The 26,954-nt window shown below is 33.7% G+C and overlaps 1 protein-coding gene and 1 long non-coding RNA gene across 3 annotated transcripts; both read left to right on the top strand.

Moving 5' to 3' along the window:
• Positions 1-271: 271 nt before the first annotated feature.
• On the top strand, positions 272-7,501 carry LOC145602708 (uncharacterized). The gene is made up of 2 exons (XR_014104592.1): positions 272-509; positions 7,102-7,501. It is a non-coding gene; the product is annotated as an uncharacterized LOC145602708 (long non-coding RNA).
• Positions 7,502-9,751: 2,250 nt separating this feature from the next.
• LOC145601919 (2-methoxy-6-polyprenyl-1,4-benzoquinol methylase, mitochondrial-like) lies at positions 9,752-22,832 on the top strand. Of its 2 annotated transcripts, none has more exons than XM_081658008.1 (9): positions 9,752-9,910; positions 10,589-10,715; positions 11,064-11,125; positions 15,424-15,573; positions 16,266-16,410; positions 17,483-17,554; positions 18,701-18,809; positions 21,990-22,091; positions 22,192-22,832. In XM_081658008.1, exons 1-8 carry the CDS (start codon positions 9,817-9,819, stop codon positions 22,089-22,091), a joined length of 861 nt encoding a protein of 286 aa, XP_081514134.1. In that variant the 5' UTR covers positions 9,752-9,816; the 3' UTR covers positions 22,192-22,832. The 2 variants fall into 2 exon arrangements, with proteins under 2 accessions (XP_081514134.1, XP_081514133.1); XM_081658007.1 differs by having other exon boundaries at positions 22,195-22,821.
• The last annotated feature ends 4,122 nt before the right edge of the window (positions 22,833-26,954 follow it).

The raw sequence follows: 26,954 nt of genomic DNA, 5'->3' as shown, positions 1-26,954 counted from the left end.
GACCACATTTGGAGGTATAATCCAGCCGAAAGGCCAAACAAAAAACACCCTAGCTGTAAAACATGTAATTTGGGTCCATAATAATCCTTTAAGAGAAGGAACACTACTAGAATTTAAGTAATTAACAACGACATAAAAATTTCATTGTTAAAAGCATACTTATAACGAGGACTAAAAATGTTTCTCGTGAGTTTTAGACTATTGTCTGCACAATGACAAAATAATGTTAAATGTCTGTCGTTAATAATCTAGAAAAATAAAAAACCAAATCGTCGTTAATAATATATGACGCGGTGGGATTAAAATTTAGAACCGCTAAATTTCTATTTTTCACTCTTACCTCCCGCTGCATTGAACTCTAAAAAGAAACCCTTGTTTTCCCAATCAAAACCTATTCACTCTAAAATTCCCAATTCGACGATAATCGGAAGCTGTATTCCTAAATCTTGTTGATCAAGGTCTATTCTTTCTCAAACTTAGAAACCAACGAAGGATATATTCAATATTCGGTATGTTATTATATCTCTTTTGAATTACAAAATTGTAGTTTAAGTTTTAGTTTCAATTTAATATATTGACGGACTTGTTAATTTGTTAAAATCTAAAGTTTTTCCTTTGTTTGATTTTAATTTTAGGCCTAATATATCAATCTGGTTCATCAATTTTCCCCCTTTTCTATTGTAGTTTCATTTGATTTTTAGTCAAATTACTCAAGTTTGATGTTTTATTGATACCTTGAGTTAACAATCTGATTCTTTTTTCTAATTTATTTAACTATTTGCATGTATCTCTAAATTATTTCCTTTAATTTGTCTCTTATAATTTGTTATCTACGCATACAGGATGCAAATTTTTTTCAATACTTTTAATTTTATAGTTTGTTGGCTGGAATATTAGCTGTGTAAATTAGCATATATATGTTGCTATAGATAATCGGTGGATGTTATATATATATATATATATATATATATATATATATATATATATATATATATATATATATATATATATCAATCTCGACATACACATCTGATCTGAAATTATGACATCCATAGTTGTTCTAATGATATAAATAGCATATAAATTTTGTTTTCATCATTATATTTTCGCGGGTTATTGGTCTGATATTAGTTTTGTCAGGCTATTTTTGGTGTGTATGTAAGATGATGTTAATTACATCATGTGTGCTAGAGTATATTGGGAGACTACAATAATAAATAAATTAGGAATAATTAAAGGAAAAAGTGAACCTTAACCTTTTATTAAACAAGATAATGGTTGGGCACTTACTTTAGATTTGATTGTTTAAAGGCTGTTCAATGCACTTCCATTAAAGTAATAATAATATTTCTTTCTTGATTTCTTGAAAAATTGGATATATATGTTGTTTCAATTACACTATGATATTTTGATTGCGTAAAAGGATAAGAACAACTGAAACCCATAATCTGAAAATGTAAGACAAGGATTTGATAATGTATACTAAATTCATGCCTTTTGGATTGTTTGCGGTTTCCTTTGCAGATTTTTTTGGTTTTTATTCTATAATTTTATTTTACTTCGTGAAAATGGCTCCTAGTAAGGATTGGATGGCAATCGAGGATTATGTTAATGACCCATCATATGAGGAGGGAGTTGACAATTTCTTAGACTATGCTTTTCAAAATGTGAAAACCCATACAATTCGTTGTCCTTGTTATAAATGTATTAATGGAGAATCCGGTGATCGTGAGAAAGTTAGAGAACACCTACTAGTTTATGGAATAGTAAAAAGGTACACCTTTTGGTACCATCATGGTGAGGGGTTAAATGAGCCAAAGCTAGTGTCAACTGGGGATGATGTAGTAGAAAATGAAAACCCTGATGAAGTGCATGATATTTTAAGGGATTTATTTCCCGAGTACAACAATGTCGATGTCAATGACGTTGAGGAGCCAAACGATGATACTAAAAGATTTTATAAATTAATGAAAGATTCCCAAGATCCGGTATATGAAGGTTGCAAGACTTCTAGAATGTCAGCCCTCTTAAAACTTCTTCATATTAAAACTCTTGGTCGTTGGAGTAATGAGTCATTTACTATGCTTCTAGAATTCTTGAAAAATGAACTTCTTCCCAAGGGATCAAATTTGCCTGATTCTTATTATGAGTCTAAGAAGGTAATGAAAGACCTTGGCCTATCATATCAGAAGATTGATGCATGTGTTAATGATTGCATTTTATATTGGAAGGAAAATGAGATGCTAGATGTGTGCAATATATGCGGTGCATCAAGATGGAAAAGCAATAAGCATAGTGGGGAAGATAAGTGTAAAGCAAATGGTAAAAGAATACCTCAAAAGACACTAAGATACTTCCCACTAAAACCAAGGCTACAACGATTATTTATGTGCTCAAAGACCGCATCGCTTATGAGGTGGCATCATGGTAAGAAGAAAACTGATGGTACAATGAGACACCCTGTTGACGGATCTGGTTGGGAATCATTCGACAAAGAGTACCCTACTTTTGCATCTGACCCTCGTAATATTAGACTTGGGCTTGCTAGTGATGGTTTTCAACCCTTCACAAATGCGAAAAAACCATATAGTATATGGCCAGTGATCCTAATTCCTTATAATTTGCCGCCTGAGCTTTGTATGAAGCAGCATAATATGATTCTTTCAATGCTAATTCCAGGTCCAAAAGGTCCCGGTGATGCAATTGACGTGTATTTGCAGCCTCTTATTGAGGAGCTGAAGGAGCTATGGGAAATTGGTGTTCAGACTTATGATGCAGCATCACAACATCATTTCCAGCTCCGTGCATGTTTGATGTGGACTATTAATGATTTTCCAGCATATGTAATGCTTTCAGGATGGAGTACTAAAGGGTATTTGGCTTGTCCTTGTTGTTTAAAAGGTACTCGGTCAGAGAGGCTATCTTACGGGGGTAAAGAATGTTATATGGGCCATCGATGCTATTTGCCAAAGAATCATAAATGGCAAAAGGATAAAGATTCATTCGATGGAAAAGTTGATCATAGTCTACCTCCAAAACCATATTCAATTGATGATATTCTTTATCAACTTGAGGACTTGGAGAAAATTATTTTGTCTAATGATCCAAGCGTGAAGACAAAAATATCTCATGACCTTAGGGGGGACAATTGGAATAAAAAAAGTATTTTCTTTAAGCTTCCATATTGGAGGACACATCTATTACGACACAATTTAGATGTGATGCATATCGAGAAGAACATATGTGATAGTATTCTTGGGACAATTATGAATATCAAAGGGAAGACCAAAGACAATTTGAAATCACGTCTTGACTTAGAAGATATGGGGTTGAGGTCTACGTTGCACCCAATAAAAGAAGGGGACAAATGGAAAATTCCTCCTGCTCCATATACTTTTTCCCCATCTGAAAAAAAACATTTTTGCAATTTTTTGAAAGAGCTAAAAGTTCCTGATGGTTTTTCATCAAATATTTCTTATTGTGTGAATTCAAAGGAATCAAAAATTTCGGGATTAAAGAGTCATGACTGTCATGTAATACTCGAGCATTTGCTTCCTTTAGCAATAAGCGGTCTTCTCACACCACTGGTACGTAAAGCACTAATTGAGTTGTCCATGTATTTTACATTATTATGTGCTAAAACACTTAAGGTTGATGAATTAGAGCAACTAGAGTCTCAAATTCCTATCACTCTTTGTAAATTAGAGAAGGTTTTTCCTCCCTCCTTCTTTGATGTGATGATGCATTTACCTATACATTTAGCCAATGAAGCAAAGATTGGAGGGCCGGTTCAGTTTAGATGGATGTATCCTATTGAGCAATATATGTATAAGCTGAAGTCTTATATACAGAATAGGGCCCATCCAGAGGCTTCAATCGCAGAAGGTTATTTAGTAGAGGAGTGTATGAATCTTTGTTCAAGGTATATGCATAATGTAGAGACAAGATTTAATCGTCTTGATCGAAATTATGAAAATGTCCAAGGTCATGTTGATGCTCTGCCTATTTTTAGTCATCCTGGTCGAGCTTTAGGAGCTGCTACTGTTAGAGATCTAGAGAAGAGTGAGCTTGATGAAGCTCACATTTATATTTTGAAGAATTGTGACGAGGTCCAACCTTTTCTTCAGTAAGAACCTAAGACCTATCTAACTTCATTCTTTTTCTATATTAACTTATCAATATTTAGAAGTGTATTTGTATGATTACTTTACAGAGAGTATGCTGAAATTCATGAATCAATGGATCATAGAATCACAGAAGAAGAATGGTGTGAAAATTTTAAAATTTGGTTCAAGAATAAAGTAAGAAAATATTCTTTTGATTAGGTTTTGAGGTATATGATTTGACATTCTGTTAAATTATAAAATTTATGTTTTATTTGTTTTCATGGTAGGTTGCCCAATTATATGAGACTGATAAGAGCATAGACATGGAAAATTTGCTTTCACTTTCACGAGGGCAAACACAATATGTTACATCGTTCACTGGTTATATTGTTAATGGATATAGGTTTCGCGTAGAAAGTCGTGATAAAACCTTGAGAACACAAAATAGTGGGGTGGTTGTGATTGGAAACACAGGGAATGAAGAGGAGAACATTGATTATTATGGAATAGTGATTGATATAATAGAGATCCAATATCTTGGGCAAAATCGAGTAGTACTATTTCGTTGTAATTGGTGGGACGTATATGATAATGTTAGAGGAGTCAAAACCGATGAATATGGAGTTAGTGTTAATTGCAATAGGCAATTAAAAACTAATGAACCATATATATTAGCTAGTCAAGCTAGACAAGCTTTTTACGCCATCGACAATCTAAATAAAGGTTGGAAGCTTGTGTCAAAGACTCAACCGCGCAACTATGATGAAAGTGATGATAACGAAGAAGGTGATGCATATCAACATGGTGAATTATTCAAACCTACATATGCGGCATCCTCTTCAACAATGGCAAGTTATGAAATTTGTAAGAGCAGGGATGGCATTGATCCAATCTTTGTGACAGAGAAGAGCACCAAAAGTGGAGAACAAGGACCTTTAAAGAGGCGAAGAGAAGAATAAAATAATCTTATTTTTAATTCTGTTTTGTTTTGTTTTTTTTTCATGAATTTACTTGAATCATCTTATTTGATAAATTTTTACATTGGAGCTTGTTAATGACTTTTTACATATTGTTTTTTACTTGCCCTTGTGCTTTTGTTTCATGGGATGATTGTTATTGCTACAATAGATTATTTGAAACAAAAAATATGTATGCATGATCTTCAGAGCTCTATTAATATGCAAATGAAAATCTAAAAGGGTGTAGTAAAAATATGGGGCTGGTACACTAATCAATATTATATAGTGCCAGTAGTATTAAGAATTAGAGGCATATATTCCTGCTCTTTGTAAACAAATGATTCAAGAGTTGAATATTTTGTACAGGTATTTCTCACTTAATTTTTAATTTGTTTGGAATATGTTGTTATACCTTTATCTCATATTATTTTTTTTGAATAGCATACCTTTGTCTCATATAAATATTTATAACGAGGTACAAATTTTCTTAATTTATTGCAGGTTAAATGGTTCGGCCAAGCGAGAAAGGAGTTCGTCTAAATGAGAAAAGTATTCGACCAAGTGCAAAAGTGGCTCATTCAAATGAAGTTGCACATAAACCTTCTTTGGTAGGATCGAAGAGAAATTATGTACCACCCCAATTGCTTGCTAGGGGACGTGGACAAAGGTTAGCAGACATGTATTCTGCCAAAAGACAAGTTCTGTCTAACTCTTTCAATGCAACTAGAACACACAATGATGTTTTGAAGTCTCTTCAAGGTCAAAAGAATCATTCTAGAGGTATTCCTAATAAGGATAAATCTAATGTAAATGATAGAACTTCCTTCAATCCATTATCTTCTCCCCCACATCAATTATCAAGAAATGATGTGGAAGATTATAATTCATCATCTGAGTCAATGCAAGAGGACAATGATGATAATGAAATCTATTCCTCCCCTGAATACGAGGATATGCATATTCCACATGATAATGAGGATTTAAGTGATCATGATTTTGAGGCAAATGAAAATATGATTGATCGTCATAATGACAATGAAAATGAGAGGGAGATATCTACTGATGTTCAAGAAAATGGAAATGGTAATATTTTTAGCAATTAACAATATATTTGATTTATCATGTATCTATTATTTTTTTTTTTTGTTGCAAATGTATCTATTAATTTGATACTTCTAACTATTTTTTTTAATAGATGGGGGTGCATCTTCTACCACTAAGAAAGCTATGATTGGAAAAAAGAGGGGAAGAAACAAATGTAAAGAAATAGCTAAGCTTAAGCCTAATGAGAAATTAGAGATTGAATTCTATAATAATAGAGCTGTGGGAACAAATCACACGGTATTTGCAAGGCATCTTGGGATAATAGTTCGAGACTCAAATATCTGCCCAGTTAGAGTCTGCAAATGGAGTGATATTGGAGATAGAGAAAAAGAACACATGTGGACTGCTGTTACGGTAAGTATTTAGTCTAGTTGCTAAGATATTGATTTATATACTATTATTTATTAAAAGAAGTGGAGTATATAAAAAATACTACTTCAAACCCATTTCATAAAATGCAGAATTTAAGATGTATTATGAAACTTTTGCGTATTCTCTCATTACTTTGTCAATTGTCCTAATCCTAAAGTCATGAAACTGTTAGCTCAAATTGTAATGCATATGATAGCGCTGCACTTCATACTAGCCTTTTACAGGTTAGCAGACATGTTAACTGCCAAAAGACAAAGGTTAGCAGACATGTATTCTGCCAAAATTCTTATTATTGGTCTAAAATCTCTTTACTAGTCTTTCCCTTAGTTGAAGGACAATTCCTAATTTGATTAAGAACTGAAAACTTACTACTGTCTTTGTGAGCTGGTTGTGATCTTAAAGGGACAGTTCCTAATTATGTTTTAATTTTTTTGTATTGATTAAATTGATAGATCATATCTGGTAGTGCTAGAATTAATTATATCTTATGTTCCAACATTAATTGATAATCTATCTTATGTTAGGACGTCTTTACTAATGAAAGCATTGGCGCTTACAAGGAGCATGTTCTTAACCATATGAGAGAGCTATGGACAAATTGGAGGTCTGATTTATTAAGGTATAATGTCACCAAGAAGAAAATTACCTTAGCAGCTGCATACAAAGGTAAGCCACCAAACGGAGTTGAAGAGAATGATTGGAAGTGGCTAATCAAGGAGGTTTATTTAGACGATGATTTTCAGGTAAATCCACAAAACTAGAATTTTTTGCTATTATTTTTATATGATATAATGATACATATTGTTAATAATCTACAGAAAAGAAGCACTAGGAACTCTGAGAATAGAGCTCATTATCCTAAAGAGCTAATGCATCGAACAGGAAGCAAGCCTACTAGACAAGTCATTTGGGATGAATTGGTATGTTGATAATAATAAAATTTTGCTTTCATGTCTTAAAGTATTGTATGTGATTTACAATAATTTGACTATAAGTGAATAATTATTGTGTTATGGAAGGGAGCAAATAAGGGAAATAAACCAAGTTTAGTTGATGTGTTCCATGCGACTCGTAAGAAAGGCACCAACTTTCCAAATGCAGAGACGAAACAAAAATATGTATGTTCATTGAATGCTTGATTTAGTTCGAACTTTGTTTTTTTTTTTTTTGTATTTATTTTAATTTGGACATGATGATTATATTATTTATGTTGTAGGATGAAATTCGAAAATAGAAAATGAACCATCACTTTCTCATGTACAGGTATATATATATTATTTTTGTCATATATTCCATTACAAGAATGTAATGTACTCCCTATATATATTTCATAATTTGTTATATGTAATGTTAAGATGTGCAAAAATTAATGTATATGAAAAACATGTAGGTTGCACAGAAGGTTTTTAAGTCAAAGTCTCGTGATCGGGTTGTGTGTTTTGGAGGAGGTATAACACTTAAAGAAATAACAGGACCACAACCTAGTAGAGTGGAACTTCAAACTGAGTTGACAACGGCAAAAAAACAAAATCAAGATCTAATTAATCGCGTGGACATGGTACAAGCAGAGAATGATGAGCTCAAGGGACGAATGGGTGCATTTGAAGCTGAATTAAAAGCATTCAAGGATTTTATGATGCAACAACAACAATAAGTGGCTGCTACTTATTGTCAATAATAAGACATTTCTTATGTTTTTTAGGCTTAAGGACAACATTTTATAATTAGTAAACCTATTGTGTTTCAATATCTAAGCAAAAGGCTTAACTCTCACGACTAAGTGTATGTGATTATTGGTTTCATCAATTTTTAAGGTCAAACCTTTTGTGATAAATAAATTTGTCATTGGCTATGTTTTTTTTTTAATGTCATTAATTTGATTTGATTTTTTTTTTTGTGCTAATTAATTTGATTTGATAATGTATGTAGTTACCTTTTCAAATTACGACAGATTAGAAATGCCTCTTGTTATTTGCATTTGTAATTAACAGCGAAAAATTTGGTCTTATAGATTCAAATTCAAATTTTATATAACCATTCAACAACGGAGATAATTGGTCGTTATTGTCTAAAAGTTTGTTGTTGAAAGATTATATATTAACGACCATTACTTTGTTTGTCGTTAATGTTTAACGACGAAGTAATAAGTCCTCGTTAACAAGTAACGATGAACATCGTCGTTAAAACCAATAACGACGGAGCCTGTTACAACGAACAAACGACGAAAATATTTCGTCGTTAAATGTTTTAACGACGGTTCAAAGGCAATATAACGACGAAAATATTCGTCGTTAAAGACCCTTTTTCTAGTAGTGGAAGTTGCTCGTGCGACGGTGTTAATGGTCGTGGTGGTGGCGCTAATGGTCGTAGTGGTGGTGCTAATGGTCTTGCGGTGGTAGTGTTAACGAACGTACGTTGGTCGCGCGTTGGTGTTAATGGACGTACGGTGGTCATGTGGTGTTGGCAATAATTGTGTAGTGGTGCAGTGGGTGGCGTGTATGTTTGTGAGGTGGTGACAAAGGTCGGCTGACGGTGTAGAGAGAAGAGACAGAAAGGGAGTAAAGCTAAGAAAATACTGGCTGATGGTGTAGAGAGAAGAGAGAGAAAGGGGTAAAGCTAAGAAAATACTAAAATACCCTTATACTCCCTCTGTTTTTAAATACTTGTTCCACTTTCCATTTGCGACCGTTTTTAAATACTTGTTCCATTTTCTTATTTGAAAAGTTTTTACAATATTTAATTTATTTCTCTTACCTAGTGTGCCCAACATACATTCTCTCCCATCTAATTCTCTCCACTACTTTTGCTTTCTACAATTTTTATTTTTCCACCAACCTCACTAACTCTATATATATGGAGGGAGTATCAAACTTTTTTTTGTTACTCCATCCGTTTTTAAATACTTGCTCCATTTCTCCATGCGCGGAGTTTTAGGAGAAATTGGAGAAAGTAATAAAATATGGAGGTAGTGGAGTAGTTGTAAGAATATAAATTCTAAAAAGCAAAAGTAGTGGAAGTATAGGAGGAGAGAGAGTATTATGTTGGGTTCACTAAGTGAAAAAAATAAATTAAATATTATAAAAGTTTTGCAAAAAAAAATGGATCAAGTATTTAAACGGCCGAAAAAGGAAAGTGGAAGAAGTATTTAAAAACAGGGGGAGTAACAAGTATTTCGTCATTTAACACTTCATTTTTTTTCTTCAACCAAATGCTATTTTTCCCAACTACTCTGTATCAAAGACTTGCGGCAATTGAACATCCACATCACACCAACAATGGCGTTGCGAGCTTTTACCAGAGCTTCGCGCTCTAAGCTTTTGCCTCTTCTCTCTTCCGTTTCTCGTCTGCATTCCCACGCCACTAGTTTCGGTAAATAATCACCTTTTTCAATTGAATGTTTGTGTTAATAATCACCTTTTTTGCTGATTAAATTTGGTTAATTTTCCTCTTTTTTATTATTTTTGTTCTGATCTCAATTTCTGGCTAATTAGTTTTTATAGCTTTTAGGGAAAATTAATTGAATTCTAGTTATCCTGAATTAATTTGAATTTTTGTGTAGTGTTACCAATATGTATATATCGAGTGGGATTGTCATTTGAATTTTTCGGTTTAAAAAAAGTTGATGAGTGTATGTGTATGTAATCTGATTTAGTTTTCTTCTTTAATCGTTGTTTGGTGTGATATTTGTGGATTCTTGAATGTGAGGCTAGTATGAATACGCAAGAGGATTTAGTATGTGGTATGTCAAACATTATGAATCCAAACTAGCGTTTTTTTTTTTTTTTTATTATCCCATTTAGTGTTTCATAATGCATCCCATTTATGTATATCACAATTTTAATAGCGGTGAAGAGTTTTTAAATGGCACATTTTCAACTGGGTATGAACCAACTGGCTGTCTTGTGCGATACCTTTTTCCGGGTTTCTGCAAATTCGGTTGAATGGCTGTCTACAGTGATTTCCTCATGCAATGGAATAATTGTTGTTTTTTACTTTGTACTGCTTACAACCATGCAATAAATTCACAATCTTTATAATTTCTTTCAGGTTTTAAGGAAATACGTGAAGAGGAGAAAAGTCAGATGGTTGGAAATGTCTTTTCAAATGTTGCTTCAAGTTATGATTTGATGAATGACTTAATGAGTGGTGGTCTGCACAGATTATGGAAAGATAGGTTTGTTTCTGATTGTAGTGGACTAGTCACTGAAGTTGCTTATCATTTACAGTGTGATTTAATTACGGCATTTAGGGGAAGAGACATCGGAGGCCTCATTTTGTAACTGGTTTGTATGTGGAATGAGGAAAGCTTAGAGGGAAGGGAAATGGAGGGATCCAATCAAACCTTTCTAACTTTGGAATGTTTGGAAGGAAATTAGAAGCATAACTTTCCCCCCTCATTTTCTGCCTCTTTACTCTCACTTCCCCTTCCCTCTATGATTTCTGATCAAACTCATTTTCAGCTGTTAATCTGTCATGGTTTTCTCTTCAATTGCAATCACAATGTTGTATCTTATGCTGTCAGATTGGTAGAAGAACTGAATCCATTCCCTGGAATGAAGCATCTGGATGTGGCTGGTGGAACAGGTCAGTTCTCATGCTCTGACTTGAGCTATTATTGTATGTGTTGGAATTCAGTGTAGGTGTTGTAAAAGGCGTGAGAGAAAACATGATGATAACTGTAAGCATGATCAACTTTAGGAGAAGAATTCTCCAAGCACATGATTTGTGGAATTAGGAACTTGTGTAACCATTATCTTGAACTACTGACATCCTTATTGGTTTGATAATCTCAGTGCTTCCCTCCTGGCATATTCTAAATTATAAAATTAGACAGTTAAACATTTTGGTTTTCATGTAGTGATAATAAGAAACATTGTTTCGTGCATATCTTGTCACTCAAAAGCACCAGCTTGTACTTAGTTTTTTTCTTTTCAATTGCTGAATATTATTGTAATTTTTAGTTTAGTTTAAGGATTTTTTGACTTTACCACCAAAAAAAAATCAAGAAATTGTTTTTTACCACCAAATTTTTTAAAAGTTTTATTTTATTACCAAATAAAAAATTAAAAATTGTTTTTTACCACCTGTCGTCAAAAATCTAACGGGTTTTTTTTTTTTTAAATTATTTGATTTTCATGTGCAAACATGTTCTTTAAAGGTTTAGAGGGGCATTTTGGCCTTTGGTCTGAGGTCAGAATTGATAAAAAATGCCTCGTTTTGCGTGTTTAAAAATACCTCGAATTGCGTGAAACACGCAAAACGAGGTATTTTCGATAATTTTTTGTCAATTTTGACCTCAAATTGGCCTGGAAAAATTCTTCAATTCTTCAATTTGCGTTGAATTTATTTTAACATCGTTAGCTTTAACGGTTTTCTTAACGGTAGGTGGTAAAAAACAATTTTTAGAATTTCATTTGGTGGTAAAATAAAACTTTTAAAAATTTTATTGATAAAAAACAATTTCTTGATTTTTTTGGTGGTAAAAATAAAAAAAACCCTTAGTTTAATTCAACATATAAGTGCCACTTTAATCTAATATATTGATGATAGATAATTCATAATTGTCAGTGGTGTACATTCAATCCAGAGGGATGGACTGCGGATGTCTCATAATTTGGCATAAACTTTAAACAAAAAAAAATAAAAAAAAGAAAAACAAAAAAAAAACCTTTACTTGAACACATAAGTAGTTCAATACTTATACAACCCAAAAATTTAAGATACTTGCACTACTAGAAAATATAGCAAAGTTAGACGCTTTTGCTTCGATACTTTTGGAAAGGTCGTTGAGAACATGGGGTCTGTGAAAAAAAAAATGTAGACACTGTAGCAAATTTGGATGCTTTTCCTTTAACAAATGTTATGGTTTTGTTTGAGGGGAATGGCATGATGATGTTGGACTTTAAGATCTAGCAGTGTTTTGTTTGTCATAAGGCAGAGGAAAGCTTGGGGTTTCAAAATATTTTGCTTTGGTAGAATTGTAGAAGGGGTTTGGGGGAAAGTTTCCTCTTGAGGAGTGGTCATTTTAGTATAACTTCACTAAAAACAATTAATTTTGTGTAAAATTAGATTCTAAGGATGGATGACTCACAATCGCCCAATGGAAAGTCATTTCACAAGTTTCTCAGTTAGTTACCCCAATAGTAAGGTTCAAGATAGAGTTCGTAAAAGAATCCACTTTCGGGATTTTGAGTAGACGTTTGGATAGTATAGAAACCTCTTTCTACCTTATAACCACGTCTATTATTTATCCACTCTACATTCGTGTTTTGGCTAAATTGCAAGTTTGTGTGGTACTTACACTTTAGGATCCTCTTGCCCCCCAAAATGATCAAGAGTTCTAGCCTTCTAGGGGCTAGGGATGGCAATCCAGTCCGGATCCGATCCTACTCCGCCCCGATCCGAGGAAAAAAACCCGCTCTAAGTCCAAGAAATAAGTAATCCAAGTCTGAATCCATTAAAATAATCCGACGTTGAGATAATCTAACCTGTAATCTCACTCCAACTCCGACTTATATATAATTTTTTTTAGGGTTATGTGTAATTTTACACTTCAATTGTGGAGTCAATTAGTGTATTGTTTATATGATCATTGTATGTAGTGTGGGTTGCAAGGGCCTTAATAGTCAAATTTCTCAAAGTAAATTGAATAACCAAAAAAAACTCACTTTGGGTTGAATCGGAGTCGGAGTTGGAGGCCGGATATTAAAGTCGGAGTCGGAGGCTGGATATTACGGATGTCGGAGTTAGATTCAGAGTCAGATTTAGCCTCCGACTTCCTTCCTGTCGGAGTCGGATTTAGCATAATTCGCTCCGAGTCCGACCTGTTGCCATCCCTACTAGGGGCTTTCCTCTCCGTGTGACATTTTGGATATTCAATTTGAAATTGAGGAGAATTTAGAGTGTTAATGGGAGATTGTTAAAGGAATTTTGTTGCATTTCATTTGTCTTAATTGCCTCAAATATCTTGCCCTCCCCTTAGAAAACTTATCAAGAAAGTGAAGGTTCTTTCTAAGGTGAGATTTTTGTGTGGACTTTAGCTTTGGAAGTATCAATAGGTATGATTTGCTCCAAAAAAGGAGATTAAAATTTGCTTGTTTTACCGAGCTACTAGCGAGTCATGTTCTCATGATTTCCTTTGGTCAGTTCTTTCGATTATGAAGGACTATAGGAGTGGTTTTGGATTCACTTTGTGGGATTTGGTAGGAGGGTGGAGAATTTGCTTTGGAGAAATGTAGTGATGGTTAACCTTTGAGGCTTTGAGGTGTTTAAGTTAAGTAGAAAATGACAAATGTTCAATGGCTATGGTGTCGTGTTTGATATATTGTGTGATAAAGTCACTTTGGTGGCTTCTTTGTGGATTACCAGCTCCCCATATTATTCTATGGGATAAATAAAAGGCATTTGGCTAATTTGTAGATATGTTTATCCATTATTCCCTCTGTCCCACAAAAAAAACTCTCCATTTCTCTCTTATTGCATGTCTCACATAAGACATTCCATTTCTCCCTTGACTTGAGTCTAAATAGTATTTTAATGTTTTCCTTTTTCCTCTTCTTATATCTTCATTCTACTCCCTTAAAGTATTATGGGTCCTACTTTCTCGTACCTGACTTGAAAAAAAACAAAGAATACCTGCTATTCAGTTTTTTACATACTCATACTTCACAATCCCCAACACCAAAACTTTTTCAAAAATACTTGTCCAAGTAAAATAAAAAGTTTTGTGTGAGACAAAGGGATTATTTTGCAGCCTTGCAGGATACTTTGTCTTAATTAACCTTGCATTTTTATATAAAAAAGTCATATAAAAATGCATATGAATAGTTATTAAAGTGAAGCCTTATGTTTTTGTGTGTGACTAAACTTATTAGTAAACTAATCCAAATGTTTTAATAAGTTAGTTCTTTAGTTTGATGTGGTCTAGTCTTTAAAATGATTTTATATAGGGGTTTTTGATCTGGGTACCCTTAGTTTGCGGTAGTTGATAAACCTCCAAGTCAAGTGATTAGGTACCCGAAAGTTTAACATTAACTAAAGAACTTAGCACGCTTTATCGTTTCATGATTCCAAGAAACAAAGACTAATTCCCAATCCATTTCTAATTCTCAAAATTGAATAAACACTTTTTGCTACCCACTATGTAAAATTATAACTGCTTAACTGCTTCAAAAAATTCATTATTCAATATTGATATTATCCTAGCACTATTTTGTAATTGGTTTTTGCAATTCGCTCCATTTAATTTAACTTTGTAGACAAGTTCATTCCTCTTTAATGCACTTGTTTAGTTGCCTGCAACTCTAGAGAACTTGGGAGAGAGAGAGTTTGTAAGGAGGAAAGAGTTTGCAAGTGAGTATAACAGGTAAATATAGTAATAATTTTCATATTTTCCCGGATGTTTATGCCCTGTGCTTAGTTGCTTACATGTTGTAAGACAAGGTTAATTTCTTTGGCACTGTGAGGTATCTTGGGCTTTCCGGATTATGTTGTTTTCAATTGTGGCTTGATCAACATCATGATTTAATTTAGAAATAATTTGTTTCGTGCGGAGGATTTTTTTTCAAAAAATTTTATTTTTAAGTTCCATTTCTTTTTCTTTAGCTTGAGGTCTCATCTTTATAAATGCACACTTTACTAGTCAGATAAGGTGTGTAGAGCCTAGATTATAGTCTTGCATGAAAACTCTTCTTGTTTATCTCTACCTATTTTGTATATATTTATATAAAAAAATGATGAACCATCAAATCAAGAGGGAAGTCAGATAGGCATATACATTGTTTTTTTTGAAGATTTGTAATGTGGGGCCATAAAATGGATTTAGTTTTGGAGTGAAATGAGTTGTAAGCTATTTGTAATAGTTGCCTTTTCTTATTTGGCAGGTGATGTTGCTTTCAGGGTTTTGGATTCAATTAAGCGCAAAGCATTGCTTAATGCATCTAAAGATTATCTACTGGAAGAAACTAAAATCTATGTTTGTGACATCAACCCAAAGATGTTAGATGTTGGTAAAAAGAGGGCTTTGGAAAGAGGTAAAATTATGGACTTATATTATATCACTATGTTTCCACCTGTTTCTTCTCTTTTTGTATTATACTTGATTTTCTATTTAAAACTATTGGGAAAATTGAAAAGTCTTGCAATTTATTTATTTCTCATCTAAGATGTCAAATCTGTTTCCACCCTCAATTGATGAAGCTTATAAGGGAAGTGGGCTTGCTCTGAGTTCAAGAGTACCTGGACAGTTGCTTTCTAAGCCACACTTTCTTAGAGTTCATGTGCTTGAACTACTGCTAAATTTAACTATGCTGAAAACTTATAGTGAAACTGTCATTAGGCATACCTAAGTGAGTGAGCTTTGTGTCATTCATGGCTAGTTTATTTGCAAAGCTCCTTAACAAGAGTTATTTCTTATTTTTACTATTATTTAATTTATCAGTCTTTTTATATAGTTGTGCCTGCAATTGGTTATGTATTAACTGTTATCAATAAATTGTATTGTTTAAGACTAGATCCTTTTGTAAATAAACCAACATATGCAAGCTTTAGGCAAGCTCTAACCCAAAATCTTTAGCTTGTCTGCTATTCCACTTTACCCTATTCTTTGGCTATCCTGTTTCTTCCTTTTTGTACTCACTAAATTTCCTCTTTGCGCCTTTCTTTTTTTTATATCAAGCGTATCTAACCTTTTGTGCTTACTGTTGTGATGTTTACAACGGTATAGGTCTTGGAGGAGATACGTCTTTAATATGGGTGGAGGGTGATGCTGAAGCTTTGAAGTTTGAAGATAATTCAATGGATGGCTACACTATTGCATTTGGGATCAGGAATGTTACGCACATAGAAAAAGCTCTTGCAGAAGCCTACAGGTTAGTGATTAACTGCTCAAAGATAAGAGCCTTTGAATGTTAGTACAATATTTAGATTAGGAAAATCCTGTAATAACGCATTGATTTATTGAAACAACTGGATGTACAGTGTATATATGGTTGTGTTCTTCTTTTTAAAGGGCCATGAACAAGAATTTTATGTTTTAAGGGGCTTTTATAGCCTTCTTGAGACTTGAGTACATTCTTAGCCTGGTAAACGAGCGACACGTGTCCGTGTTGCTCAATATCAACTGACACATAATACATTCTTAGCCTGGTAAACTAGCGATACGTGTCCTTGTTGGCTCTATATCAACCGACACATAATAGTGTGAAGACTGCGAACCACTGAATGGAATACTTTGATTTGTAACTTATTGGCTACTTGGCTGGTCTTGCTAGCGCATACTAATATGCAGTAAGCACAAGTTGCATTTGTAAGAGGCTGGATTGTTCCGAAATTCTATGTCTGTGAACTACTGATGTTAGTCGATAGTTTATTGTGAAACTTACTGTCACTACAAAAATGTAACTTTAAACGATTTAGAGTTTATTTTCTGGAACAATTACATTTTGACTTCTATCATTCAATGAAGCTCTGATATCAACGTAAATCATTAAATCAACTAAAATTGGCACTCAAAATAACCCTTAAAATAGCTTCAATAACAGAGGAACTAATAGAATATTTTTTGGCTTCCAGTATCCTTCTTCCACTGCAAAGTATGGTTTTAGTTTATGAAATTGTAGAAGTTTTCTTCTACTTAAATTTTCCTCCAATTGTTTTGTTGGATACTTTTGTAGTTGTATGATTGGGTAGTCGTGGCATTAAGACTACAGACTACCTTAGACTTGTTAGCATAAGCAGCAATGTAATATGAGGTTTGCTGCATCATGCGGAAGCTCTCCTTTAGGAAACTTGGCATGTCTTGATTAGACCTTTTGCATTGTGCATATTTATGCCCCCCTCCCCCCCTATTTTTCCTTTTTTGGCAAACTTGTCATCATGACATATCCATTTATGAATTTCACTCAAATTGTTGCTAAGTTAGTTTTCTATGTTTTATATCAGGGTACTCAGACGTGGAGGGCGGTTTCTTTGTCTTGAATTAAGCCATGTCGATACTCCTATTTTCAAGCAATTGTAAGCATATTATGACCTTTTTCCATGCTCTTGCACTCTTATTCTGTTTCATTACTGCCATTTCTGGATGTAATGCTTATCACTGCACTCTTCTTCATGCATAAGGAGCTTTAGCTTCTTGATTGTGATCTAAGGAAACTGGCTTATTGCATAACAATTAGTGCAAAGTGCACCATATTGTTAAATGCCTTGGTTTTAGGGAGGCGTTTTGCATGCCTTTGACAAGACAGAAATTAAAATGACTATTTACATTTTTTTTTTTTTTTTTGAAACCAAAAATGACTATTTACATGCTGGCCTCTTAGTAAAGCAATGGTGCAAACTGGTATAATTAAAACTAGTGATATGCTTCAAAGGAGATGACTAGGGATGGCTGTTTCGCCAATTGTATGTGCTGTGCTGTGCCAATAGTGAGTCTTGCTCACATGATTATCTTCATTGTGAAATGGCAAGCAAAGGCTGTAAGATGCTTTTTTCTGTGCATGGGGAGTCCTAGGTTATCCTCATACCGTTTATGAGCTGCGGCAGGTTCATTTTGTGTGCATTGGAAGGGTCAAGGAGATGTGTCGCATGCTTTATGGTGATTATGTGGTGTCTGGCATTAGAATGGATATTGCAACTTTTGCAGGACAATTAGCAAGTTATGTTCTGCGGGATAGAATTACTTATTAGCATCTTTGTGGGCTATAAGGAGATTGGGGTTTTTAACAGTTAGGCTTAGGCTTAGCTCAGTTTGCTTCTTTAATCTAATATGAATCTGATTTGAACTGATGTGAACTTATTATTTCTGATTTGAATTGATGTGAACTCATTAAAAAAATTCATGTAATTGGTCTAGCATTTAGGCCCCGTTCTCTTCACCTTAATTTTGCTGAATTGAAATTATTTTTACTGAATAGAAACTATTTTTGCTGAACTTAAATTAATTTTACAGAACTTAAATTAATTTTACTAAACTGAAATTATTTTTGCTGAATGAAATTATTTTTACTGATTTTCTATTGTAATTCTTCTTTAAGAAAACTGAATTGTACTGAACTGAACTGAAATTATTTTTACTTAATATTATTTTTTAAGGTGAAGAGAACAGGGCCTTACAATGCCCCACAATTATTGCTATTATCTTATGTCACATCTTTTGTGCAGGTATGATTACTATTCATTTTCTATCATTCCTGCTGTGGGAGAGTTGGTTGCAGGAGATAGAGAGTCTTACCAATATTTGGTTGAAAGTATCCGTCGCTTCCCTTCACAGGTGATAGCAACTAGCCCTCCTTTCGTTTCTTAGCTTTTCAAATACTAGGAGAGAGTAATGAAATGCTTTGCAAGCCATCTCTCTCTTTATTTATGATTATTCATGCATCATTGGAGGCGGAGTTGTGCAAAAAAAAAAAAAGAACTTCCTTTCTATCACAAAGGGCAATGATGTAGGTAGGTTTCAATCTTTAGTCTTGGACACCACCCCAAGACTATAACCTACTAAGTTTGCATCCACAATAATTGTTTTCTAGCTAGAATAACAAAGGGAGAAGCATGATCTTAGGTATGGAATATTCATAGTAAAAAGAAAAGAAAAATATACCTGACATCAAACTTGATGTGTGTGTTAAAGAGCTTTAAACCATACGACTAGAAGTAGTGATAGAGTTTTCATTGAGGAGTTGTCATTAGTTTTGGTTTTAAGGGAATCTGTACATTGTAGGTTATTTCTCTTCATTTATAATTTAATTTGTTGTTTACAAAAAAGGTGGGTGGAAATACTCCTCACTCGGCAATTAAGCAGTGAAAGTCTAAAAATGTTGGTGTAATTATATGTGAAATGCGTCTATATGTGAACTGTTATCATGTGTGGATTCTGTATACATTTTATATTACAACTAGTAATATATAGTTGGTGGACAATGGACAGTGCTAATGTGAATTAACCAGTGCATACTCCTTTAGATCATAATGTATTCACATTCTTTCACCAATCTAAAGATTCTTTTTTAAGGCTTTTTTCATGTTCGTCGAACACTTTCGCCATTGTAAGGTTATATCATTAAGGCTAAACTAATGCTTATATACAAGAAGCTGGAAAGTAACCATGTTTCCATGTACTATCTCCTTTCATGAAATACTTCCTACTTTTCATTTAGGGCTTTTTCATGAAGTTCCTCCCATAACTCTTTCCTTTTTTTTCAAGGAAAAAAAATATTATTTTACCGTAACTTGCCCTACTTTTGGGACCATCTATCTTATTCATGCTATCTCTCTCCTCATAAAGTAATCACATGTACTTATACATTATGTTATTTATCATTCTCGGTATGTGTATCTATAGTAAATAAGTCCAAAGAGCAAAACAATTAGGAAATAAAATGGGTGAGTTGCAAGTACCTTTTGTCTTAGACATGAATGATATATGCTCTTTCTCATGAAGCTAAATGATTCTACCTTAGAATTGAGCAAATCAAGAAACCACGTCCATGTATCTTTATTTTTAACCTCAAATGTAGCTCAAGCAATAAGATAAACCAAACATATTCTAGGGAATACTCCCCTTAAAGGACACCCATCTACTCCCAAAATGGATATGCAACATTGTACAAAGCCACCTTTACAAAGCTTTCAAACAAGTTTACATCCTCCGGAAAAAGGGTGGAGGCTTGTCAATCCCATCTGCAACTACAAATGCACTATTATACTTCTTAATTGCAGCTGCATAAACCCATACCCTTTCGTAATGAGATGCATTACCATGAATTTTTTGTAATGCTATCATCTAAGCAGTAGTAAGCCTATAGTACCTTATCTCTCACCCCCAAAATCTTGCATAGTATTAAGATTTTCTGTTTGAAACTCACACACATGCTTTAATCATGCTCTTTAATAAGATAAGTTTCCTCCAACTTCAACCTTCCAGCGTGTACCTTAAATACATACTGCTACAACCCTCATTCCCTTCTTCCAAGGACAATCATACCTTTTTTTTTTACAATATGCTCCCACTTTATGGTTGATCTTTATGCAAAAATAGTATACATAACCTTTTTCAATCAAGTGTGCTGAAAAGCAACATTTGTAGGGAATTTCAACCCGTTAACAAAAGTGATATTTTTCAGCAAAATACCCTATTTCAATCTAGTGTGCTGAAATGCAACATTGTAGGGAATCTCGACCCGTTAACAAAACCCTATGTCAATCTAGTGTGTTGAAATGCAAAATAAGGTTCAAAACAAGGTAAACATCATGCTTCTCAACCGCTCATCGTATCCCTCCAAATTACCCTCCTCACTAGAATTTTCATTCCACTCCTTATTCGGCAAGTGCATTTCATCCGCATCTTCATCAATGTCCAAATCATAACTCAAATACTCACTCCCATCTGTACTCCTAGTGACTTTTTCCAGTCTTGCCAAGATCACATTACTTATAAAAAAGTGTCATCTTCAGCATCTTCAGTGTCTTTATTTGTGTAAGCTCAAATATAGCAGAAAACTTTGTAGGGAATCAGCTTTTGATTTTTCCTTTCCTGGTATAACATCCATGGATATCTATTTATTTTAAAAAGGATAATTCTGATTTTCAATACATGTTTCATTTTGACTTTTAACACTATTTATGTACAAGTTTATAACCACATTTTGTTCACTAATATGTGAAAATAAATGTTGTTATGATACATCTCTTTATATTTTTTTTGTCTAATATAATTAATATTAGTAATTCATGTTCATAAGAAGTGACTTAGTTTTACGCTTCCCACCACAGACCTACTGCAACTCTCCTCCTTTATTTGGACTTGAGATCAGCAGTGAATGCCACAAAGTTACACTCACTGACTATGAATACCACAAAGTGGCAACAATTTATGTTAGCCGACCGTTTTGGGACCAAGGGTTTGTTGTTGTTGTTGTTGTTGTTATATAATTAATATTATTTGTAATGATCAAGTTTTGCATAGACAAACATGAAAGTAAAAAATGATGCATGTATTGAGAAACAAAGAAAGTATTAAGTATGCAAATAAATTTGAGTGTTTTGCTTATCCTTTGTATAGGGTTTGGTCACATGAATCATTAGAGCTTTGCCTAATATTTTTAATATCTAAGCTAAGCTATATAATTGGATCTTTGTAAAATCTCATTTCTCATGCATCTGGATGAGTTTTGTTTATTTTATAAATTTAATTTAGCATTAAGCCATCTCATTGCAGGTTCTTAAAATATGAATCATACACAAATAAATTATGTTGCTATGGTACACAACTACACATTAGCTGACACAAGTGGTGGGCAAATTATATTGAAGTTTCTGTTTTGTAATGTGACCTAATCATTCTTGTACTGCACTTGTAGCCATGGTTGTTATGCACTTATGCAGCTATCAGTCCTAGTTTTTTCAATCTGTTATTATTTTTGCATTGCTAAGTCTTCTTTGTACGTTTTTTCAGGACAAATTTGCATCAATGATAGCAGAAGCAGGATTTCAGAAAGTAGAATATGAAAATCTTATTGGAGGAGTGGTTGCCGTCCATTCAGGGATGAAAATTTAGGTAATATCTATTTCTAGTCTGATTATTGAGTCACTCAGCTAAAAGAAATCAAAGAAATTTTTAGTTGCTGCAATAATTATAATACTCCTTTTTGTCTCAGCAGTCATAATCACTTGAATTTTGAGGTCAAAGTTGAGAATTTTGTTTCATTCACCCTGATATGCTGCTTGGGAACCACACAGTTAGAGGTAACTTTGGTGTCATTTGCTGAGAATCCAAAAACTCAAGATTACAGCAAATGCTATAGCTATTACTTGAAGGCTATAACCATACTTCAGAAGCTTCGTATAAACATGTTAGGTTGAAATAGAATCAAGATAAGAGAAATATACAAGGGAGCTCTGTAGAGAATCAAGATCAAAATCGATCAGCTTAATGTTGCAGTTGCAGTTCTTTACTTTAGTCGTTTTTATCAATCTTGTTATTTATTTTTCATATATGCTCTGAAAAATAAATTCAATCGCAGTAATCGGTTGCCATGTTGCTCAAATTCATAGTTAATAAGTCCTGTGTTATGTTTTACTGATACATAGCAAATCATGCGTAGTCTACTACTTTATGCCATGTACTATTAGTTTTTTTTAAAAAGGTGGTTGGTTCATGTCCATTTTATGCAAATGAATGGATTATTTATTTTAATTGTTGATAGTACAAGGAAATTGTGTGCCTTGTATCATTATTACTTTAACTGAAGAAGCATTGTACAAAGAAGAAAAACTGAAAGATAGGCCACTTGGGAAAAACTATCTAACTGATGATGTACTAAATAAACAAAATATGACATGTGGAAATGAGTCATGAATGATGGTTCTGATGAAAAAATGTCATTTGGGCGGCGAACTTTATTTTAATACTACAGCCCATAGTTTTGGAAAAGGATGTATGTATCACGCAATTTCTTTTCTTATTCTTGCTGTTGGAAAAAGGATAATATATACTTCGTTTATATTTAACTAATTTCCTTATCTGGTGTAATTTATTGTTATTTGTTTTTTGGATTTGTCTTGTGTCGGATTGTATGACACTAGTAAAACTATTAGCACGTCTTATGTCATTGCATGCTTGTACGACTGGAAATGATCCGAGTCGAGGAGAGTTTTAGTTACTAGTTCGAGCTAAGCTTGATATGAATCAGTATGTTTAAGCTTTGTTTACAAACATGCTCGTTTGCATTTTGAGTTGAAAGCTCTAGCTTAAACGATTTTGAAAAGAAATGATTAAGTAAATGAACCTTGAGTTACCTCTAATTTTATATTGTTATTCATAATTGTCAATCTTTCTATATCAAAAAGTAATGGTCAATTGTCATGTCTATAAATGATCAATAATTTATACAATTTTTACAAATATGTATATCTACAAGATATACAAATAATGCTAAAGTAGTTTTTTAAAAAATGAAAAAAAAAAAAAAAAGAGTAGTTTTTAAATATTAGAGCAGGTTTTATATGAAATTTATAAACAAACCCAAACGAGTTCTTCACAAATGTCATTGAGTTGAACGTAAGATTCGGCATTTATTTAAATAGGTTTAGATTTTATTCAATCACTAGATTAGTACTCGTGCGATGCACGATTTAAGAATGAAAAAATATTTTTACTAATATTATACTATTAATTGATTTTGCAACAAAATATATGAAAGAGTACTTTTAGGAAGAAGAAGGTCATTAATGCGTTTTTATTAATTGATACTCATACTTTTTTTTTAATTTCTAGAAACTAATCTTCCTAATATTTGAATTTATTTGTTGGAAAGATAAAAAATTGAAAAAAAAAATGATTGAAAAAAAGATGATGTCATAATCAATTTTGGAGGGAAATTTTTTAATGAAAAAATAACATGTGTACAAAGATGATGTCAGCGGTTTTAACTTTAGTAATAGTTATAGATTTGTCTATTAACATAACAAATTAAACGAATTTTAACTGAGGTGGATCACAAGTAATTCGTGTACATATTATCTCATTTACATAACTACATGCTCATAACTATTAACAAATCTTGTCAAAAAAAAAAAAAAACTATTAACAAATCATATTATTAAAGTGCCTTCAATTTGGGTGATCTAGTCTAGCGGAGTAGCGGGTCAAGTCAACTAAGGTTAAGCGGATAGGTTTTGGGTTGGGTCATGTTCACGTGAGATTATGTTTGGTCATGCATCCTATTAGGTTTGGTACGAGCTTGTAGTTGGTTTTTCGGGTCGAGTCAATTTTAGGCCGAGTCATCATCGGATTTAGGTCAATTTTGAGTCAAGTCATTATCAGTGAGATTATAGCATGGATTAGGTCAAGTAAGTCGTGTCATTATCAAGCTCGGAGGTCATTATCAGGTCATGATTAATATTAAAATTGAGATAAACAAAATGTACTATGGGGCAATGGGCTCATTTAACGTACTTTATAAAATGTGCTAGATTATTTAAAAATACGTAACCACTGTCTTAAGGAAAGATGAAAATAAATAATCTTATCTTTGCTTTATCTTTAAGAAATATATAATCTTACCTTTGATTTATTCCAAAACACCTTTGACCCACTCACCTCACCCCCTACTAGGAATCCCCTAGCCCTACCGAACAACCACCATCCCCACTGAACCCGACCCTTCTGCATCCCCTCTTTCCTCACAAAACACTCTAGCCGCCGTAGTCGCAACCACCCATGAAACCACTCTCCTTCGCTCTGCTTCCCCTTTTGCCTCAACGGAGCATGATATTTTTATTCGAGTACACAATTAGAGTATAAATCGATGCTAATTGATGATTTGATGATGGAGTACATCTGGGATTACAAGTTTCACCTATTTCCGGAGTACAATGAATTAACATGTAATGCCTATAAATTAGCAAGGTTGACAATTGATGTATGTAATTGCTTCTACAGTTTTCTTCTCTACTAATCTACGAATTATAACCAAGAATTCGTCATAATTCATAAATAGATATGAAAATTTTAACAAGAATAATTCAACCTTTGCCTCCAAGGGCGGAGCAAGAATTTTTGTATTAGGAGAGTCAAACATAATATGTCTTAATTTCTCATATAAATATTTTTTTTAGATGTGAAAAAAATAGGGAGGCCAAGTTTTGTTTAAAAAAGAAATTAATAAAAATGTATGGTAGAGAGAATATACAAAATACTTGTAAAAAAGTTTTTTGAAAAAAAAAATATGAGGAATAACTTTCGAACATGTGACCTCCAATTGATCTCTTTACTCTTTTACCAACTCAACTAATAAGAGCCTATGATACATTTAACACAATCTTTGTAATATTTGATATACAACCAACACAAGGTAGGGGGTGGGGTGAGGGGCATGGCCTACGGCAACCCCTTTGGTACCGTCACTAATTTTTCCTTATTCATGATCCAACCTTTTGATTAATCCTGAATTATCCAAAGTTTACTACTTATTTTCTCATAACGAGCTTATTTGACTTGTTACCTGAATTTTCAGGTAACTATTTTTTTCTTAATTTTTTTCCTCCTCCTTCCTCGACATCATTGGTGTAAGCTCCAACCATTAACAATGGCTTCCCCTTTCTCTCATCCTTCTTCCTTCTCTCTTTCACTCCTTTCACCTTACGTCATCACTTCCCTGACTTTCTCGCCACCATTTCACCATCCCATCAACCTACCTTATTTCCCTGTCAACCAGCTCGCCCCGCTACCCCTTCCCTACCTTGTCAACCAGCATGCCCCGTGCCCTCCCCTTCCAATCAGCTCGCTAATTCAACGTGACTCATACACACTGTTTTAATTGATTTGGGTCTAAATTGAAGTTTTTTTGTAGGTTATTGCTTGTAGACTAAACTGGCTGCCCTGGAGCGTGGCGTTGCTTGAATTGTTAATTGGCCGGCTAGATTAAATGGTGGTAGAATAGATGCGTGTTGGGTGCTGTCATGGGTTGTTATCATGGTGGAAGATGAGGGTGGTGGAGGCAGCAGGCTATGAAGAATATATTTGCTAATGCGGACAACTTGCTATTGCTCGGGGAGGTGCGTGAAGTTGGTGGTGCACACGAATTGGTTTGGTGGTTGCTCCTAGTGCTAGTGGTATGGGGCTACTGGTGGCAATAGATCCGAGCTACTGTGTGATTGATGTTGGGTGGTTGAAGTGTGGTGGTGGATGGGGTTAATGGTGGCCATGAAAGGGGAGAGAGAGATAGCAAGAAGTAGGAGGGGATGAGGGGGAACAAGAAAGGGATTGTTTTTTATCTAACTTAATTATTAAATTAGAATTAAAAATAAAAATTAAAAATATTACAAACAATAAGGATGTGACACGTGGATGTTAACCGGTTATAATGGGTAGGGTGACCTACTAAGGTTGTTGGGAGAAAATAAGTACTCGTAGTAAACTTAGGATTATTCAGGGTCAATCGAAAGGTTGAATTACTTTGGAAAAACGAGACAAAGGTTGAATTATTCTTGTTAAATTTTCCAAACAAATATTTTTGCCTTCAAATAATCTTCCTTGCCTAAAGCACCGAAGTCATCCTAATTAATGTGAAAACATATAGCTCCACGGAACCCCACTTGATTGACCAATATAATGGGTTTGATAGGCTGGCTTGGCTGGCGGGGGTTGGAGTTGAGTGCTCTGAGGAAAGGGAAGGCGGGTGGGATTAGGGCTGGCGGTGAAAAGGGTGGGGAAAGCAGGGAAGGGGGAAAAGGATTTTTAATTTGATTTTATAAATAATAACAAAATTAAAATAGACCAATAAAAATTTGGGAGGTGGCAAGCAACCTAATATAACCAGTTACCAACTTAAGAAAACCAGCCATAGATTGTTAATAAAAAGATTATTGTCAAAGGTGGGATTGTTTTAGAAAACAATTGAAAAAGAGTTTATTTTCG

This window comes from Chenopodium album, chromosome 21 (assembly GCF_948465745.1).
Source record: "Chenopodium album chromosome 21, dcCheAlbu1.1, whole genome shotgun sequence".
NCBI classification, from domain to species: Eukaryota; Viridiplantae; Streptophyta; class Magnoliopsida; order Caryophyllales; family Amaranthaceae; genus Chenopodium; species Chenopodium album.
Note: the sequence above shows the minus strand (reverse complement) of the source record. Positions and strands in the feature narration are given on the sequence as shown.

What these genes read in the sequence shown, in the direction of transcription:
- LOC145601919 (XM_081658008.1), top strand. Translation starts at nt 9,817, where the DNA reads ATGGCGTTGCGAGCTTTTACCAGAGCTTCGCGCTCTAAGCTTTTGCCT. An exon ending in TTCCCACGCCACTAGTTTCG is followed by an intron (nt 9,911 to 10,588) that starts GTAAATAATCAC and finishes AATTTCTTTCAG; the next exon opens with GTTTTAAGGAAATACGTGAA. An exon ending in AAAGAGGGCTTTGGAAAGAG is followed by an intron (nt 15,574 to 16,265) that starts GTAAAATTATGG and finishes ACAACGGTATAG; the next exon opens with GTCTTGGAGGAGATACGTCT.